Source organism: Lissotriton vulgaris, chromosome 1_1 (assembly GCF_964263255.1).
Source record: "Lissotriton vulgaris chromosome 1_1, aLisVul1.2, whole genome shotgun sequence".
NCBI lineage: Eukaryota > Metazoa > Chordata > Amphibia > Caudata > Salamandridae > Lissotriton > Lissotriton vulgaris.
In genome coordinates, this window is record NC_141685.1 from 715,096,465 (window position 1) to 715,115,440 (window position 18,976).

The 18,976-nt window shown below is 45.4% G+C and overlaps 1 protein-coding gene across 5 annotated transcripts in view; it reads left to right on the forward strand.

The window, feature by feature from the left end:
* Nucleotides 1–18,976, forward strand: part of NEK7 (NIMA related kinase 7) — a 313,090-nt gene that overhangs the window by 166,110 nt on the left and 128,004 nt on the right. For all 5 annotated transcript variants that reach the window (XM_086954906.1, XM_086954898.1, XM_086954922.1 and 2 more), the window contains 2 exons: nt 1,732–1,840; nt 11,337–11,444. In XM_086954906.1, the coding sequence (XP_086811032.1) occupies nt 1,732–1,840; nt 11,337–11,444 (217 nt within the window). The remainder of the gene's footprint in view (nt 1–1,731; nt 1,841–11,336; nt 11,445–18,976) is intronic.

Sequence of the window (18,976 nt, forward strand, 5' to 3'; positions counted from 1 at the left end):
GCACAGCCGCACTCCGCCTGACAGCCAACCGGAGCGTGGGCGCAGACACGCGCCCAGGGCCCCGGAACCAGGCCTCACCTTCTGGGCGCAGCACCCGGGGGGCCCTCAAACTCCTCCGCTGGCCGGGGCACTCTTCCCTGCTAGACTCCGAGGCCGAACCGCCTCGCGGTCTCTAGGCAGCCAGCCACCGCCGCAGGCACCCAAGGGTGGCCACACGGCAGGCACCACCTCCGGGGCATTCAAAACTACACGCCCCTGCTCCGCCGCAAAATGTAGGCAGCGCCTCGTGGATTCGGAGGCACCGGCTCACCGCCACTCCCGATGCAGCAGCCGCTCACCGGACCATGCACACCAGTCCTCGGCACCAGGATGTTTCCTCCAGGACTAAGCAGAGTCCGAGGGAGCCAGGATAAGGTAAGGGTCAACATTGGGCTGGACGAAGATGGCTAGCACACGTCCGCCATGCCGGCCTGCTAAGCCACGCCCCATATCAAACCACCTCTTTTGGAGCTAGATGTTGACTGCTTGGCTAGGCCAGCTGAATTCAAGTAAGCTCTGTAGGGCACCTTTCTTGAATTCTGAGTCCCCAGTGGCCCAGTTAATGAAGAACACCTTAATTCTCGCTTTGTGATATTCTGTATGTTCTGTGTCGGTAAGGATTGCTGAAAAGTGCTGATAACGTACCTACTTCCCATCCAGGGGAGCCTCTACCTTCTTGTCCCTCTTGACGTCCTGAATGATGTAGTCATTTCTTGGATTCCTTCGGATGCAGTATCTTATTTGCTCATTTTAAGCTGGACCTGGTGGCTCATTGGACTGATGCATCTGCTTGAGGAATCTGAAGATGGCACTTTTTATTTATTTTCTTACTATTCTTACTTGGAGTCAAATACTTTACTTTAACATGGTTTAATGGACAGTCCTCCCAACACCTTGTTTAGTGCTATGATTGGCACACAGTAGATGGCCGTAAATAAAATAACAGAATTCAGTGTCTCTTTTCCACTTAAAGTGTGTCAGAGAGGAAGAAAGATGGTGGTTGTCCAGTGTCAGCAGTTAGCTCTTGGATTTGGAAAAAAAAATGTTACAGAAAACAAAATCAGAAGACTGTGATTCTGGGATTTTTTTTTTTTATTATGCACCATTCATTTGCCAAGAAGTTGATGATTGGAACCTCTCCTTTTATAATACAGTGAGACCATTGCTGCAGTGTCTTATGTTAGTGATATGTGCTCAGGGGCTATCTTAATATTTCTTTGACCAACTTCGTCAAATTTACTTTTGATTTGCTCAAAAGCTTGTGCATTCCGTTGATTACTTAAATTTTAGAATCTATTAGTTTTAACATTTTCAAACTTACTGAAACGTAGTGAACACCATAGCTTACTAATATTGATTGCATTTGAAATTCAGTATGCAGCAATGAAAGAAGTTTAATCCATTTTGAAACATGCCAAGTGACGAGTAAAAATTATGTCTGACATTGATTTGTGTGTTGTAAGTGCCTTACTAAGCTTTGATCAGTAGTTGAATTTGTATTTAAACCTCAACTTTTAAAGCCTGTTAAATATGTTTCCAGCTAGTCTGTTTGTGCAAATTATTGAATGTTTTACAACTTTAATGACATGTGGTTGCAGCCTTTAGATATTAATTTGTAGCATAATGTAGTGTATAGTACAAAAAATAATTCTGAATTAATACTGAAAATATTCCTGTTTTCTTCTTTTGAAGCATTTCAAGAAACAGAAAAGACTAATTCCTGAAAGGACGGTTTGGAAGTACTTTGTTCAGCTCTGCAGTGCCCTGGAACATATGCATTCTAGACGTGTCATGCACAGAGGTAATAAAGACTCACAGTTAAGAAGTTGTTCATAACAATCTAGCCTACTGAATACAAATGGTTCATAGCGTGTGTAAAAATGTATAGCACTCATTATAAAGTCGATGATCTCTTGATGTTTATTTTTTACTCTAGTGACTTGATGATTGTCAATAAAGAAGAAAAAGAGGGAAAAATCATGGTTACTGTCCAGGCTGTGCGGGGAGGGTTCAGAAAGTGTGTGTGTGTGTGTGTGTGTGTGTGTGTGTGTGTGTGTTGGCATCAATACAAGATATCTTGCACGAGGAACACCAGGACCTAAAAAATATATCTAATGGTACTAAAAATACATAAACCTTTAAAGAGAACGAGTTCAGGCCCATTCTGGACTTGCGGCAGGCAAACAAGTGGATTCGCAGAGAAAAGTTTTGCATGCTGTTGTTGCATCAGATTTATCCTGCGTTGCAACAGGGAGACTGGCTTTGTGCAATAGACCTACAGGATGCGTACTTCCATGTGCCCATTACATGCAAACACAGGAAGTTTCTGCGATTTCAAGTCGACACCAATCACTATCAGTACACAGTGCTGCCATTCGGGCTGAAATCTGCGCCCAGAACATTCTCGAAGTGTATGGCAGTGGTAGCGGCACACCTAAGGAAGGACAAGCAGCCAGATTCATCAAGCGAAATTGCGCTTGCAAAGGGCCAAATTCTGAGAATCTGGCCCTTTGCGAGTGCAATTATTGCATTTGGGATTCATCATCCCAAATGCAAAATTCGCTATTTAAGAACTCGCAAATTTGAGAGGAATAGCATTTAAGGAATCTCTATTAGAGATTCCTTAAATGCTATTCTTGAAACATTTAAAAAATGCGAATTCGCTATTTAGAACCGCTATTTACCACGAAGTCAAACCTCGTGGTAAATAGCGAAAACTTAGAAAAATGCATTTAAATGCATTTTTCTAAGTTGCATGTTACACACACACATGTCCTTTCATTCCTATGGGCCTTTTGGCCCATAGGAATGAATGGGGAGTTATTCCTTATTTGCGATTAGCAATTAGCTAATCCCAAATAAGGAACCTGTAGGAATCGCAAAAAATATTGCGATTCCTACATGAATCCTGTTTTGCGAGTCTGGAATAGCGATTCCTTATTAATCGCTATTTCAGACTCGCAAAACTTCACAATTTTGAATCGGGCTGAAGGTGTTTGTCTACCCGTACCTGGACGATTAGTTGATCAAGGCCTCCTCCTTCTCGGAAGCTCAAGCACACTTTCAGAAGACGTGCGTTCTCTTGAACAAGTTGGGGTTAACCATCAACATGTCCAAGTCTGTCCCGATCCCGGTCCAGTGCATTCAGTACTTGGGAGCCACCATCAATACGCTGTCAGCAAGCGTGTCGCCTTCGGAGGAGCGACGGCGATCGATCCTTCGGAAGGCTCAGGCTCTTATGACCGCTCCATCTACAACAGTGAGGACGGTGTCTTCTCTACTGGGGTCAATGGCCTCTTGTATCTTCCTCACTCCTCATGCACGGCTACACATGAGACCTCTGCAGGAGTGCTTGGAGAACCAGTGGGACCAGAGGAAAGGATCTCGGGACGACAAGATATGACTGTCTCTGCATGCTCTTCAGTCTCTGAAGTGGTGGCGTTCAGCGGAGAATCTCCTCAGAGGGGTTCCCTTCTACAAGGACATTCCTACTCAGACTATCGTGACGGATGCCTCTCTCCACGGCTGGGGAGCGCATTCGGGAGACTTAGATTCAAGGAACGTGGTCTCCGATGGAGTCCACGTATCACATCAATTTCCTGGAACTCAGAGCTGTTCACTTGGCACTGAAGCCTTTCATCATTCCTTCCAGACCAACTCTCTGCTTGTACAGACGGACAATTACGACCATGATGTATTACCTCAACAAGCAGGGGGGCTCAAGATCGCGCACCCTGTCTCGGGAGGCGCAGACGATCTGGCACTGGCTTCTGGCCAGAGGATTGACGATAACGGCTACCCATCTACCAGGTGTGCAGAATTTGCAGGCAGACTCACTGAGCAGACTGATTCAGGAAAACCACGAATGGGTCATAAACGACGAAGTACTACGAGAAGTCTTCGAAAGGTGGGGGACTCCAGACGTAGATCTGTTCGCCACCGCCGAAAACAGCAAATGCCGAGACTTCGCCTCCAGGTACTACCAGCAAGGGACGCTGGGGAATGCCCTATGGATCAACTGGTCGAACAGCTTTCTGTACGCTTTTCCACCCATTCCCCTGATTCCAGCGGTGCTCATCAAGCTATCCCAGTCCAGGGCACGGATGATCCTGATTGCCCCGTAATGGCCCAGGCAGTGGTGGTTCACGGACCTGCTTCACCGGTCTCTCCTTCCGCACATACGGCTGCCGTGCAGGCCGGACCTTCTCTCAAAGTTCGGGGGGCAGATGTTGCACCCCAACCTCTCGTCTTTGAGTTTGGCGGCATGGCTCCTGAGATAGTGCAAAATGGCCACTTGAATCTGCCCGAAGATTGAATGGATATACTGAAGGAGTCTAAGCGACCTTCCACTCGGACATCCTATGCTTACAAGTGGAAGAGGTTTTGTATCTGGTGTGCGTCCAAGAACTTTGACCCGACGACGTGCAAGGAAGATGTCATCCTTCCTTACCTTCTACATTTGGCGCGGTCTGACCTTAATGTTCATTCCATTAAGGTTCATCTCGCTGCATTGACTGCCTACAGGAAAAGCCCTTCACAGACTTCCTTCTTCCAGATCCCTGTGATCAAAGACTTTTTGGAAGGCTTGAAGAAAGTGTTCCCTCTTGTCAGTCTTCCTTCGCCTTCATGGGAATTGAATGTGGTGCTGTCCAGATTGATGAAGGAGCCTTTTGAACCTATTCATAAGGCTTCGTTGCAGCACCTGTCCTGAAAGGCGGCGTTCCTCGTGGCCATTACATCGGCCCGCAGGGAGAGTGAAATTCAGGCGTTGTGTTGCCAAGAACCTTATACTGTATTTCATGCTGCTAAGGTTGTTATGCGTACTCACCCTAAATTTCTTCCCAAGGTTATTTCTGATTTTCATGTCAACCAGACTATAACTTTGCCTACGTTTTTTCAGAATCCTTCATCTCCAGCGGAAAGGTCTTTACATTCCCTGGATGTTAGGAGGGTGTTGAAATTTTATCTGGATAAGACCAAAGATATTCGTAGGTCAGACCAATTATTCATCAATTATGGATCAGTCAGGACCGGTCTTGCTACCTCTAAGCAGTCCATCTCTAGGTGGATTGTGTCCTGCATACAATTGTGTTACCAGAAAGCTAATAAGACCTTAGGAGGTAAACCTAAGGCTTATTCCACCAGGGGCAAAGCTGCCACGAAGTCTTTGCTCCGTAATGTTCCTGTTGAAGAAATATGCAAGGCCGCCACTTGGAAGTCGGTTCATACCTTTGCTAAGCATTACGGTCTGGACACTGATGCCAGGGCAGATGCTCAGGTTGGACAGGCTTCGCTGCGGAATTTGTTCGCACAATTGTGGTGTTAATTTCTTTTCTCCACCGCCGCTTTGGTGTGGTGATGGGCTCGCCATTCTATTCACTAGATTATGACTATACACAGAGATCCCCTACTACAGAAGGAGCAGTTTCTGTCCTGTTACTCCAGTTCTGTAGTAGGGGTATCTCTGTTACAGTCATAAGCGCCCGCCCTCCTCCCCGGTGGAGAGAGATATTCATGTAAGGAATGCTACAGGTCTGGCGTGTTAAGCCTTCAAAAAGAACTGAAAGTAAAAGGGGCCTGTAGTGCATTCTGGGATACTGTGAAGTTCTGGAAAGTTCTCTTAAAGGCACAGTATCCTGTTTTGAGCCACATAATGGCAGCCTATGGGGCTTGTCTGTCCATGTCTTCCTCTCTATCATTCCAGAGGGTTTTTGCTGCTAAGACAAGGGAAATCTGGACAGGCTTTGCTGTTTGTTGATTTTTTGGTGGAATTTCTAGTTGAAGTACTGGACAGTGTAGCCTGGTTATAGGCTGCTTATCTGTCTTTAAATTCTCTCTTAAGTGTCTGTGCAGTTCTGCATTTTTTCGACACTTTAAGAGATTATTTTTGATTGCTCCCGGGTCCACGCACATGGGCGGGATTATTCACTAGATTATGACTTTAACAGAGATACCCTTACTACCGAACTGGAGTTACAGGACAGAAACTACTCCTTCCAAATCAGGTATAGCCAGATGGATTGTTAATTGCATACAGATATGTTATCAAAAGGCTAAACGCACATTAACAGTTAGCCTAAGAGCGCATTCCACAGGCAAGTTAGGGGCATCCATGGCTTTCCTAGGTAACATTCCTCTAGAGGATCTATGTAGAGCAGCTACATGGACCTCCATACATACATTTACCAAACACTACTGCGTGGATGTACACTCCAAACAGCAAGCTGCTGTAGGATAGGCTGTTCTCAAAACTCTTTTTCAGACTGCTGCAGCTGGCGCGAGCACCCACCGCTAAGGAGGTAACTGCTATTTATTCTATGCACAGATATGAATTCAGCAGCCCACATGCCTCGAACGGAATATGCTACTTACCAGTATGCATCTGTTCTTGGCATGTAGGGCTGCTGACATTCATATCGCCCGCCCTCCTCCCCGGTGCCTGTCGCAGCTGTAGCACTCAGAATCATTCTCAGGCATGGTCATCACTTACTGTATTACACATCTCTGCCACAATGGCGAAAAACAATCTGAGGATGGAGAGGATGCCCATGCGCACTGTAGTCCAGGGGAGGAGCCACCTATCTCGTGATACTTCGAAGACTCTTCCAGGACAACAATGTGCAATCATCCGGACCCAACACTAGGCGGCGATCTATGCACAGATATGAATGTCAGCAGCCCTACATGCCAAGAACAGATGCATACTGTTAAGTAGCATATTCCTTGTATTTGGAGCCCACGAGGCTCCCAGGGGCATTGTTGTGTTTAGAGCCCACGAGTACTTGGGGTCATTTTGAGGATTTAGAGCCCACGAGGCTCTAACGATTGCGGGGGCAGTGTGGTAGCTAGAGCCCACAAGGCTCCCACACACCCAGGGGCATTGTTGTGTTCAGAGCCCACGAGGCTCCAACATATTGTGCATTTTGTGAATTAGAGCCGGCGAGGCTCCCACGTTGTTTTGGGGGCGCTGTTTTTTCTTTAGGAGCCCAGAGGAGAGCCAGGAGGCACACTGGTGCCAGGCTCAATTTCCCCAGCTTCCCAGCACTTAGTAGGCAGCTGCAACTTTTAGGTGGCACCCCTGCGCCCTGCGCATTGCTGCATTTGCAGCTTGTAGCCCTGACTCTTCTGGACAAAGGTTGTTTGACCCCCTGAGAGGCCAAGTTGGCCTGGGGACAGTATTAGGTGTTGTGCCCTCGCTTAGGGTACATGGTTATGCCTCATGTGTATTTTTGCGTAATGCGTCATGCCTTTATGCTTGTCCTATACCTCTAAAAATGTGTTTTCATGATTAGGAGGTTGTTTTGCCTAGTATAGTTTATACTAGTGAGTTTGTGTCCCTGCGTGATCTATGCCTATGGTGATTAGTATTGCGTAGCGTGTACCTACCTTTTACCAGTGGTTACTGGTTGTGTTCTACAAGTGTTATTTTGTACTACAATTATTCTATGTTCTAGAATTGCTATTTCTACTAAGTGCTGATTCTGACAGTGACCCATGTGGCCCTGTCCTGTGTATATAATCCCCTGTAAATACTGCCCCGCGCCAGTTGGCGCAGTGTAATTGTGTGATTATGATCTAATGTGTTTATGGTAATACAAAGGCTATTTATATATATTAAAGAGATATTTTTATATATAACCTTGTATGGAGTTCCTTTTTGTGGTGTGCCTAGTGTGTTGCACCCGTGTGTGTGTGTTGCGCAAATGCTTTACACATTGCCTCCGGGATAAGCATGACTGCTCGTGCCAAGCTACCAAGGGGGTGAGCAGGGGTTATCTTGGCGTGTAACTCCCTTGCCCTAACTAGAGTTGTAGTTTCTGCCTGGCTTTGGCGCAAGCCTTAGCCAACCAGAAATCCCATTTCTAACATTGGTTGTCAGTGATGAGGACAGGGCTTGTGTTTGCGCAATACCACAGCGACTACTGGTTGCACTACAAACTCTGCATTTAGATAATCACGTGTTTGGGGATGATTGTTTTGAGTTTTATTTTAATGTTTCTCCTAAGAGTGTCATTTATAGATTGTGCACTCTTGTTTCAGCTCAGACAGTTTGGTCCCCTGTGTTGGACGTGTCCTTGAGCCATCCTTGCCAAAATTGAGTCTGCTTTTAATTTCTGTGGTCTGTTTATGTACAGTATGTATGAGTTGGTAGAGTTCTGTGAAGTGAGAGACATAGCAGTGAGTGTATCAAACACCCAGTCCAAACTTAGGGACAACCTAATCCAATGGCAGAAGGATGACTAGGAACATGAGCGCAGTGAGGAGGAGAGGGCCCGGGCCGCAGGCCATGAGAGTGGTGGGTCTGAGGGAAGCCCTGAAGAGTCTGAAGAGGAGGAAGAAAATGACAGTACATGGACGTCAGTAGATAGTGAGGACCCCATAGATTCCCTTGCTGGGTCCAGTGTAAGGGGCAGTGCCCCATCCCTTTCCCTGTCCCCAGAGGAGTGGATAGATAGGAGGGAGCACCAGCTGGCTTTGGAAAAGCTCAGGTTAGAGCATTCCAAGGAGATATCGCAGCTGGGCGTGGAGAAGAAAAAGCTAGAGACTGAGAGGGTCTTAGCGCAGGAGAGGATGGCGGAGGCTGAGAGGGTCTTTACCAGGGAGAAATAGGCTCTGGAGGGTAGATTATCCCCTGAGCGCAGTTATAGTTTTATGGATTCCCCAGGGAGGGTGGAGTCCAGTGGTGGCAGCAATATAGAGTCCAGTGCAGGAAGTCCCATTCCCAGTTCCCAATGTATGGTACCTTGTTCCCAAGAGGAGTACAGGTTGAAGTTCAGGGGCAGTAAGAAACTGTCTCACCAGAATTGGGGGGATTTTGTGGATGACTGTCATGATGCACTGATGATTTGGCTGACGCTTAACCCGTAGCAAGATTTGGATGGAGCAGTGAATATCCTTATCAAAGAGCAGATGCTCAGTCGTTGTTGGCCCGTGTTGAGGTGTGACCCCTTTTGTCCTTGGGAGTTTGCACAGGAAGCAGACTGCTGGAAGAGTGCCAGAGGTTCTGAAGAGACATTGGTGAGTGATCCCAAAAGTAGGGGTTCAGGTATCTTCCTGCCCAGAGTGGTGGAAGAGGTTCAGATTAGCACAGCTAGGTCCCAGGATAGCGAGAGGGGTGTAGGGGCTCACGTCCTGTCACAGTGGAGTAGGAGTGAGTGTGGGTCTGCGTGTGCCCAGGCGCCCGAAACCCAGTCTCAGAACCTGGATGGAGGTTGGGGGCCTAGGCTGTCCTTTTAGTCCATTTGAGGAGGATCTCCTAGTGTCTAGAGGACCTGGAGCATCTGTAAATAGTGCTCCCGTGGTTCTAGGGTCTGGCAGTGCCTCTCCAGTTGGGAGGGCACAGAAGTCCGAAGTGAGGAGTGAATGGGGGATGTGTTCCCTAGTGGAAGAACAAGTGGGTCAGGGACTAGCTAGTTGGACTAAGTTCCCTTGGAGTGACCATGGTGACACCACTTCTTTTCTGGGGGATCTTCGCGCACTGTCAGGTGGACAGGGGATGGGAGATCTGCGCCAGACAGATGGTCACACAACATATGAGTCATGTATTACCCTCAGGGGGGTAGTGTGTGAGTCCCCAGAAGTCCTGAAGTGCCAGGCAAGTATTCCGCCAAAGTTTTAGACCCAAGGTTGGGAGGCCAGGTTCAGGATCTGCCTGACCTGGAAGGCAGGACGTCTGTAACCAGTGTCCTGACCGTTCATCTTCCAGGGCTATCACTCCAGTTAGGAGGATGAAGAACGCTGGAAGGGGGTGCATAGGGTGGGAGTCCCCGCCTCTGTCCCCGGTGCAACCTGAGGGGTTAAACCCTAGGTTGGGAGAGTGGTGCGCTATGGGTGCCTCTCAAAGGAAGAGAGGGCGGAACCCTAGAAGGAGAGGTAGGGGGAGGAGAGCCTCACCTGTGACCTTTGGTCAGCCTGAGGGTGCAGACCCTAGGCTGGAGGATCAGTGGCAGTCTAGAACTGTCCTGAGGAGAGGAAGAGATGAGAATGGCTACAATGTAACTATGTACCAGGGGTTACTACCCCCCGCTCTGCGAATGGGCAAGGACCGGTGGCACCTGGGTGGCCTAGGGCCTGGCCCGGGCCGCAGACACCAGAAATCCCATTTCTAAAAATCTGCCTTATCAGGAGGCTTCAACTGATTCCATCAATCAAAGCCAATACCAGCTTCCAAGCACCCTTTGCATCTGCAGGGTCACCAGTTGTGCACATATACATTTCTTTCACTCAAGCAGGCACCTTGGCAAGAACGGATGTACCTTGTTTAGCTGTCTGCCCCATCTTTGCTTTCACAGCACAGGAGACTCCCTGCCTTACACTTCAGCTGAAGCATTTCAACTGTTGGAACTAACCGTCTCGGGCAGTTATCTTTTCCCAAAAAAACTGGGGAGCTGTTTTTCTAGAAATAAAGTATGGGCATGTCATGCCTCTCAGATCATACCCACTTGGACCTCTGGCCCCAAACAACTATAGGTGAAGTAACAAAACATTATGCAAAATCAGCAGGGCATACAATGATGTTGTGCAGTATCTACAATGTCTTCTTCTAAGTTGAAGCCGTTTTGGCTTTTCAAGTGCAATTTATGTGTACCATGCAGGACTTTCACCTTTTCAGGATATATTATAATGCCTTTCCATGGACCATTCTCACAGGCAAAACAGACTGATATTAGTGGCATCAAGCTATCTGTGTTACTGGACAGGGTGGATAGCTTATCGACCTGGGACACAGTGGCATTTCTAAATGCCAGATCAGTCCTTTTTGGGCAGTGTCGAGAAGCTGAATTGGTACTTTTTTCAAACCAACAAGAATGGTGTTTGTGTAGTCAGCCTAGTTGCATATTTTGAAGTTTCCCATTGTGTATGGTAGATAGTGAATATGATGACTAGATAGATAGTTCTTATATGTAGATCCTGGAAGAAGCAGTATAAATCACAAACATGGGCTGGATGCCAGTGTCCTTTGTTGTGTAAATATCGAGTTGAGTGTTGGTACTTAATTTTTCTGGTCACATATGTTTTACATATTTGAGAAATTGTTAAACATGGCAGGAGAATCAATATAGGCAGGTACTGGGAATGCTTAAAGCAGTTACACTTTCAGTAGAACAACCTTGCCTGCAACGGATACTAGGCACATAAAGCAAGGACCGGAGTCTTGTGTGAGAGAGAAAATTCTGTGCTGTATTTGAATGGGACATCCAACATAATACCTATGCTAGTAAAGTACACTTACTGTATTAAATGTGACAAGTGAATACTTTTGGAAATGTATTATATATTTAACAATTATTTTGCAGATATCAAACCAGCAAATGTGTTCATCACAGCAACAGGTGTGGTTAAGCTTGGAGACCTTGGCCTTGGCAGATTCTTCAGCTCCAAAACCACAGCTGCACATTCTTTAGGTACAACATTTTTGCTTTGTTTCAAGTAAAAGGATTTCTAGTAATACTTTGATATAAACATATTGGATATATACATATGTATAATATACACTATTGTTTAAATTAGAACTAGAAGGTGATTAGTCAATGTGAAATGAATCCAAAGAGAATACATAGTTAATAGGAATCCCCCTCAGTTCTCGGTGAATAACAATCGTCACAAAAGGCTATTGTGGTGATTTTAGTGTTACACCACAAAGTGCAAAGCTTTCTTGGACTGCTGCATATAGTTTCAGACTTAGTTGAAATTACTTCACTCTAGATGTATTGCTTACTCCAAATCCAGTTGCTCTCAGAAATGTGCCTCTTCGGCTCCTGAACTTGATTACTATGAAGGTGCTCTGGCTTTGATCAAATTGTTATTTAATTCATTGTGAAGACTTGTGAGGTCATGGCTAAATCTCATCATAAGCCCCCGGTACCAATCTGGCTTTGACATTCACAGTGGTTGAGCCTAAATTCTTTGCAATTCTTGCATTTATTTTGTCGTCGATCTACCAGGGTTTCTACAAAAGTGAATATGCAATTGCATGTCCGCCAGATGTGGCGCTAAGCTAAAATGAACGTTCTTGTTAAAACATTTCTCCGAACGTGCTAATGCTCACGTTCCAGATTTAAGACTATGGTCTACTGCCCCTTAAATTACATTCTCCTACCATTTGCTTAGCGCGATGGTGAGTATTGCGCCATTGTGTTAAGCCACATTTAGATATTTTTTTCAACCACTATTTGGGCAGTCTTTCAAGTAGAGATATTTTGAATTTCAGCCTGTCGACTTCTCAAGAATCATTTCACAGCTTTCAAGGCAGCAGTTTCTCAGTATCAGTAGATCTGAACGATGCAGTTCCTCATGTTTCTTAACCCTTCACTAAGGACTTTCTCTTTGTGATATGTCATGTGCTCAGCTTGATACAATTCAGTTTTAAGTAAGCACTAGTTTTTACTAACTTGCCAAGATGGAATTCCCTTCTCAGAAGAGAAGGTATTAAAATATAACAAGATGTTGACTAATACATCTACAATGACAACTGTGCCGTCCCACTAGAGAGCAAAGTTTGATACTTATGCATCATGTAACCAATTCAGTCTTCTTAATTGTTCCATTTTCTTTGGAAAAGATTACAGGTTCACTAAATATAATCGACTTTTCGTTATTTACAACAGTAATGCTAAGCAGAATTATAGTTCAGTTCTGGATGTCAGCAATTCTGACTAGAATAATTTAGAAACCTCGTTAGGGATGTTGTTGTCCTATATATTGTGGTCATGTTTTCACACTTTTGGATGCAACATATACAGGCATATCCGTATTATCAATAGTTGTAAGCCCCAAGAGAGTTGAAAGGCCAAGTACATTCAAATCAAGAGTACGTATTGATCCCTGAGGTGACCAAATGAGGACATTTTATTGTAATGAAGATTGTACCTAAATCAATTTTAGCATCCTCTCATCCTCCAGCAGTATTCTCACCCTCCTTATCCCATGCAATCTATCCCCTTCATCAACTCCTCTCCTGATCTCCCCTTCTCTGTTACTTGTGTTGTCCTGTATTGTGTGCACTGCTCTATTGCTGAATAATTAGGTTTCACTTTATAATCACATCCATATGATAAGGGAGGTTATAATTGAAGCCGTGGTTTGGCTAGATATAGTATCAAAATGGATTTTCAAAATTTTTGAATACTGTAAATTAAAATAAAATAGTGTGGTATTAATCTTTCTTATATTTCTGGGTTCTGAGTCCTAAAATATGGAACAAGGATCAATGCACTTACTATCAGGATTGCTTTATCAGACTCACTGCTATTCTATTGGACTATGACAAGAATCCTGTGCACACGTTAAGCGAGGTGTATACATGTATCGTGCTTAATCAAAAGAACACAATAGGTAGTAAATGAAACTAAGTGGACACGATAGAAAGTCTTTTTGTTCTTCAAAGGATTGTATTTGACCTTTCTATGTAGAAAGGTATTTTCAAAAGCAAATGACCAGCCGATGCGTGTTTCGTCAAGCGGGCAATGAGCCCGTGACTCTTCAGGGCTGTAAGCACAAATGGGGCAACGGTCCGTATAGCCGGTGATATTTCCGACCCGGCGTCTGGGGTCTGGGTTGAAAGAATCAGCAATAGGGAGTCACTGTGAACTCAGAGACGGGGGGTACATCCATCTCAAACCAGCTAATGCCTGGGATATGGCAGCGGAGAGACGGGTCCTGTCTTCCTAAGGGGCTGCCCCTTAGGAAGACAGGACCCGTCTCTTTCAACCCAGACCCCAGGTCGGAAATATCACCGTTACCCCATTTGTGTAAACTAAATTAACCAGCTCATCTTGTGACAATGAAGAAAGCAGGCATGTCTTAAGCGCCTTGTATTTTTCATGTGCAGGCATGTCTTGAGTACATTGTATGTGTGAAATAATTCAAAAAATAATTCAGTGGCAATATGGTTCTATACATTTTTTTATTATCAATGTTCATTCACCATTTCCTTAGAATGATGGGTTGATAGATAAGAATTTTCATAAAAGTATACCCAGTTTTGAAATCCACATTTCTTAATAAATTGTAGATACCCAGTCATCAGAATAACATATTTAATATAATGTTTCTGATAGCGATGTCTCCCCGCAGAGTCCTTACCTTAAAATGATCCCCAGGCGTCAGACTGGATCAAGAGAATTTTCACGAGCAGTACCCCTGCACGCTGGTGGGTGGGGTCATTTTGCTCTGTGTGATGTAATCCGAAACCAGAAGGGACGTGTGCGATACCTATATAGACGGCACCTCCAGTGCCCTGTTGTCAATTATTTTCTTTCCTTGCCAGTTGGCACAAATCTGGAGAAGAGCTACCCCCAGTCACTTTTTGACTGACCTTTTTCTATCTCCTGTTGAAGATTTTTTTTTGTGGCGTTGTCTCTTGATCTGGCACTGCCACCTTCTCCACCACCTGACCCATTTGATGCTTCAGCTGCAGGGTCACCAGGTACAGTGAAAGGGGGGTTACAAGGGCCATTTGGGGATCCTCACCCATGGGGTGCATACAACACTGATCTGATTGCCCCACCAATCCGGATCGATATCCCTCTCTTCCCTCCCCTCCAGAAGATGGAAATTCTTTTCACCAAGTTATTTCAAGGGCAGCCGCTTTCCATAGCGTTGAGCTGTACAAAGATTCCTTTGAACAGGTCTTTTTTGTTTGACACACTTCTTCCACACACAGGGACACCCAGTATTTGCCCATACTTCTTTGCATGATGAGACATGCTGAAGAAACTTTTAAAGAGCCAGTCCGTGCCCAAGTTATCATCTTAAGGACAAAAAATATAAGGTGACTCCTTCAGACCCCGTATTTATCAGGAGCCAAGTTCCACCGGATTCCATAATTACAACTACTGCGCGTAAGAGTGCTTACGGCCAGGCTACTGGGGAAACTCCACCTCCTGAGAAGGAGAGTAAGAGCATAGATGCAGCTGGGAAAAGGGTTGCAGCACAGGCAGCTAATTATTGGTGTGTTACCAATTCATAAGCCCTTATGGCCTGCTACGATAGAGCCCCTTGGGATGTGATGGATGAACTCTTACAGTACCTCCCGCAGGAACACCGCAAAAGGGGACAACAAATTGTCAGCGAGTCAAGCCATTACCAATAATTCCATCAGATGCGCACTAAACGTAGCAGATACAGCTGCTAGAGGTGTTAATACCTGCGTGCGTCTTTGACGACACGCATAGCTTAGGTGCTCTAGGTTCAAACCAGAGGTCCAGGAGGTAGCACTTTTTGGCTCACAGGTAGACACTACCCTTAACAAGATGAAGAAAGATACTGACACAGCTAAGGCCATGGGAGCCTTACAGACAACAACTCCTAGGGGTTCCTTTAGTTGCTCGGGCTCCAGGGTGCATATAAATCCATCACCACAGACGCCTCCAATGCCCAACAGAAACAAGGCCAATCCATCTAGAATAAGGGCTATTTTAGAGATTCCTTCAGAGGCGAAAACAACAAGGGAAGAGGGGCATGGCTGCCTCTTCACAAGGAGCAACACCCACTGCGAATCAGTGATTAACAAATCCGCCCCCCCCCCCAACCAAACAACACCTGTAGGGGGCGAACTACAATTTTCCACCCAGTCTGGGAGTTCATCACCACAGACCAATGGGTATTAGCCATTATCCAACATGGCTATTGTCTGGAGTTCCTTACCACACCAAACATCCCACCTTGCTCCTGCAGGTGATCACAGGACCATCTAACACTTTTCAAACAAGAGGTCAAACCCCTTCTTCTCAAAGGGTCCATAGAACCCATCCCTCTTCAACAACAAGGCCCAGGGCTATATTCAATATACCTCTCATACCCAAAAAGGACTGGTCATTGAGATCAATCTTTGATATCCGACCTCTCAACCACTACATTCTTATCAGAACATTTCCATATGGTAACTCTACCGGAATTTATTCCACTTCTACAACAGGGCAACTTTATGGCAAAACTGGACCTAAAGGAAGCCTATTTTCAATAACAATACACCCTGCCCCCTGCAAATACCTCAGATTTGCCATAGCAGACAAACCTTACCAATTCAAAGTTATTCCTTTCTGAGCGACTACGGCACCTCAGGTTTTCCCAAAATGTTTGGAAGTGGTCACAGTATATCTGCTAAAACAAAATGTTCATGTATTCCCATACCTGGACGATTGACTCATCACAGCCACTACTTGTCTACAGTGCCAACAGTACACTCAATTGACCGTCTACTTCTCAGACTAGGGTTTACTATAAATGTCCCCAAGTCTCGCATTCAACTTCTCCAACTTCAACCTTTCTTAGAAGCAATCCTCAACATACAGTTAGGATTAGCTTATGCAAATCCTGCTCGAATTCAAAACTTTCAGGGAACTCTACAAAAGTTTCAACCAAACAAAGCACTCACAGTATGCACTGTGATGCATCTGCTAGGAATGATGGGCTCTTGCATCGCCATACTTCCCCAAGCAAGCTTACACATTCGCCCACTACAGCAATGTCTAGCTCGTCAGTGGTCTCAATCACAGGGTCACCTCAAAGGTATGGTGTTGATAGACCGCCACTCTCACCGTTCTTTGCAATTGTGGAACACCAACAACCTATTAAAGGGGTGACATTGTGTGCACCCTGATCCTCACCTCACTCTCACCCCAGACACATCAGAGACTGATTGGGGTGCCCAATGTCAACACTTCACAGTACAAGGGCTGTGGGATGTCACACCTCAAGCCCTAAACATCAACTACTTTGCGCTTCAGTTAACCCCTTCCATGCTGATGACGAACCCCAGCTGTCATGCACTACGGTGCTCGTGTGCTGATGACGGCTGGGGTTCGTCACGGCCCGCCCCTGTTCGTGTTGTTTACAGCACACCAGGGGAATCGCGGCCGCATGGAAGGGGTTAATCTTCCTAGCATTAAAAGCTTTCTTCCCTCGCCTATCGTAAAAGGTTGTCCTAGTCTGGATGGACAATATGACAGCCATGTATTTTCTACAGAAAACAGGGGTGGGGGTGTGGAAACGGTCTTCTCAACTATCACACCTTTCTCTGATCATAAGACACTGGGTTCTTCACCACCAGATTAATCTTTTGGCACAAAATCTGTTGAGGACGGACTATGATTTTGCAGACTTGCTCAGCAGGATGCTGCAACAGACCCACGAGTGGGAATTTAGCCCACAAGTCCTCCTTCCCTACTTTCAAAAGTGGGAGGTTCCTCAAATCGCTGTTTTTGCCAGCTGAAAACGCAAAATGCCCAAACTTCGCCTCCAGGTACCTACACCCACTATCCATGGGCAGCGATAAGTTAGTCGGGATACTTGGCTACGCTTTTCCACTGCTCCCTCTTGTTCCTGTTCTGGTTCGGAAACTCAGACAAAAGCCTCTCACCATGATCCGTGTAGCTCCCACTTGGGTGTGTCAGCCCTGGTTCACAACACTACTAGATCTGTCAGTAGTTCCACACGAGAAGCTCCTCAAGAGGCCGGACCTTCTCACTCAGATTCAAGGACAAATCAGACACCCAGAACCCAAAACTCAACCTAGCAGTTTAGCTCCTGATTTCATAGAGTTTGGCCACCTTCGCTTACCACAAGAATGTATGAACATTCTCAAGCAAGCACACAGACCCACAACTAGTGTCTGTTATGCTGCAAAACGGAAACATTTTGTTTGCTACTGCCAACCCAAACAAATTGATGCTATGAAAGCCACTGAGTAATACATTATCTGCTGCCTTCTTCATTTGCAAACGGTCAATTTAGCCTACACTTCTATTAGTTTTCACCTCGCTGCAAAGGCTGCCTATTACCAAAATAGACAGCATCTCTCGCTATTCAATCACCCAGCCATTGAGGCATTCATGGAAGGTCTCAAACGAGTAATTCTAGCTCAGGTTCCTCCAGTACCCTCTTAAAACCTTAACATTTCTCTTACAAGACTCATTGGTCCCCCATTTGAGCTTCCTCACTCATGCCCCCTTCAATTTCTTTTGTGGAAAGTGGCATTCTTAGTTGCCATTACCTCACTTAGGCATGTTAGTGAGCTCCAGACTTTCACCTTAAAAGAACCATTTTTCTAAATACATAGAGACAAACTGGTTATTCGTACTAATCCTATATTACTATGTAAGTTAATCTCACAGTTTTGCATCAGTCAGTCCATTTGACTTCACAGTTTTTTTCCAACACCCATGCCAACAAGCCAGTGTAGGTCAGATAGTGCTATGTACCCTTTTTCAAACTACTGCTGCTCCCACAGGCTAACCACCGCTTCTCAGAAGGGACTGCTTTACAGTCTGTGCAGAGCACAGGTATCTTCAGCCACACATGCCATCAAACGGATTATGTTACTTACCCTATAAGCATCTGTTTGTGTCCTGTAGTGTTTTGTGGAGTAGACTTTATTGTATTAATAATGTCCCAATTTACATTTTGCATACTTCCAGTCAGATGCAATTCTGTGTGCTGTGCTCCAACATTTTGGGTGCAGAATGCTAGGGGCCCGATGTAGGTAATCCCAGATTACCGATTCTTAAATACCGAATCATACCGATTCGGTATTTAAGAACAGGCAATTGGGATGTAGGTAAAAAATTACAGAATCAGTAAGTTTTGGTAAGTACCGAATCGGTGTTTACCGATTCAGTGATTGACATTAATTCCTGTAGGCCGCCTATGGGAGGCCCATAGGAATTAATGTCAATTACCGAATCGGTAAATACCGATTCGGTAAAATTGGGAAACATTGAATGGTGGCAGGGTGTCACTTTGACACCCTGTTGCACCCCTCAATTGTGTATGGGTGCACATGTTGCAGACATACATGCCCTAAGGGCATGTATGTCTGCAACATGTTGGAAAAGCAAAAAAAATGCTTTTTCAGAGGTTTTCATTATTTACCACCAACTTGTAGTTGGTGGTAAATAACGAATCCTAAGATGGGAAAATCACTCATTTGAGTGCT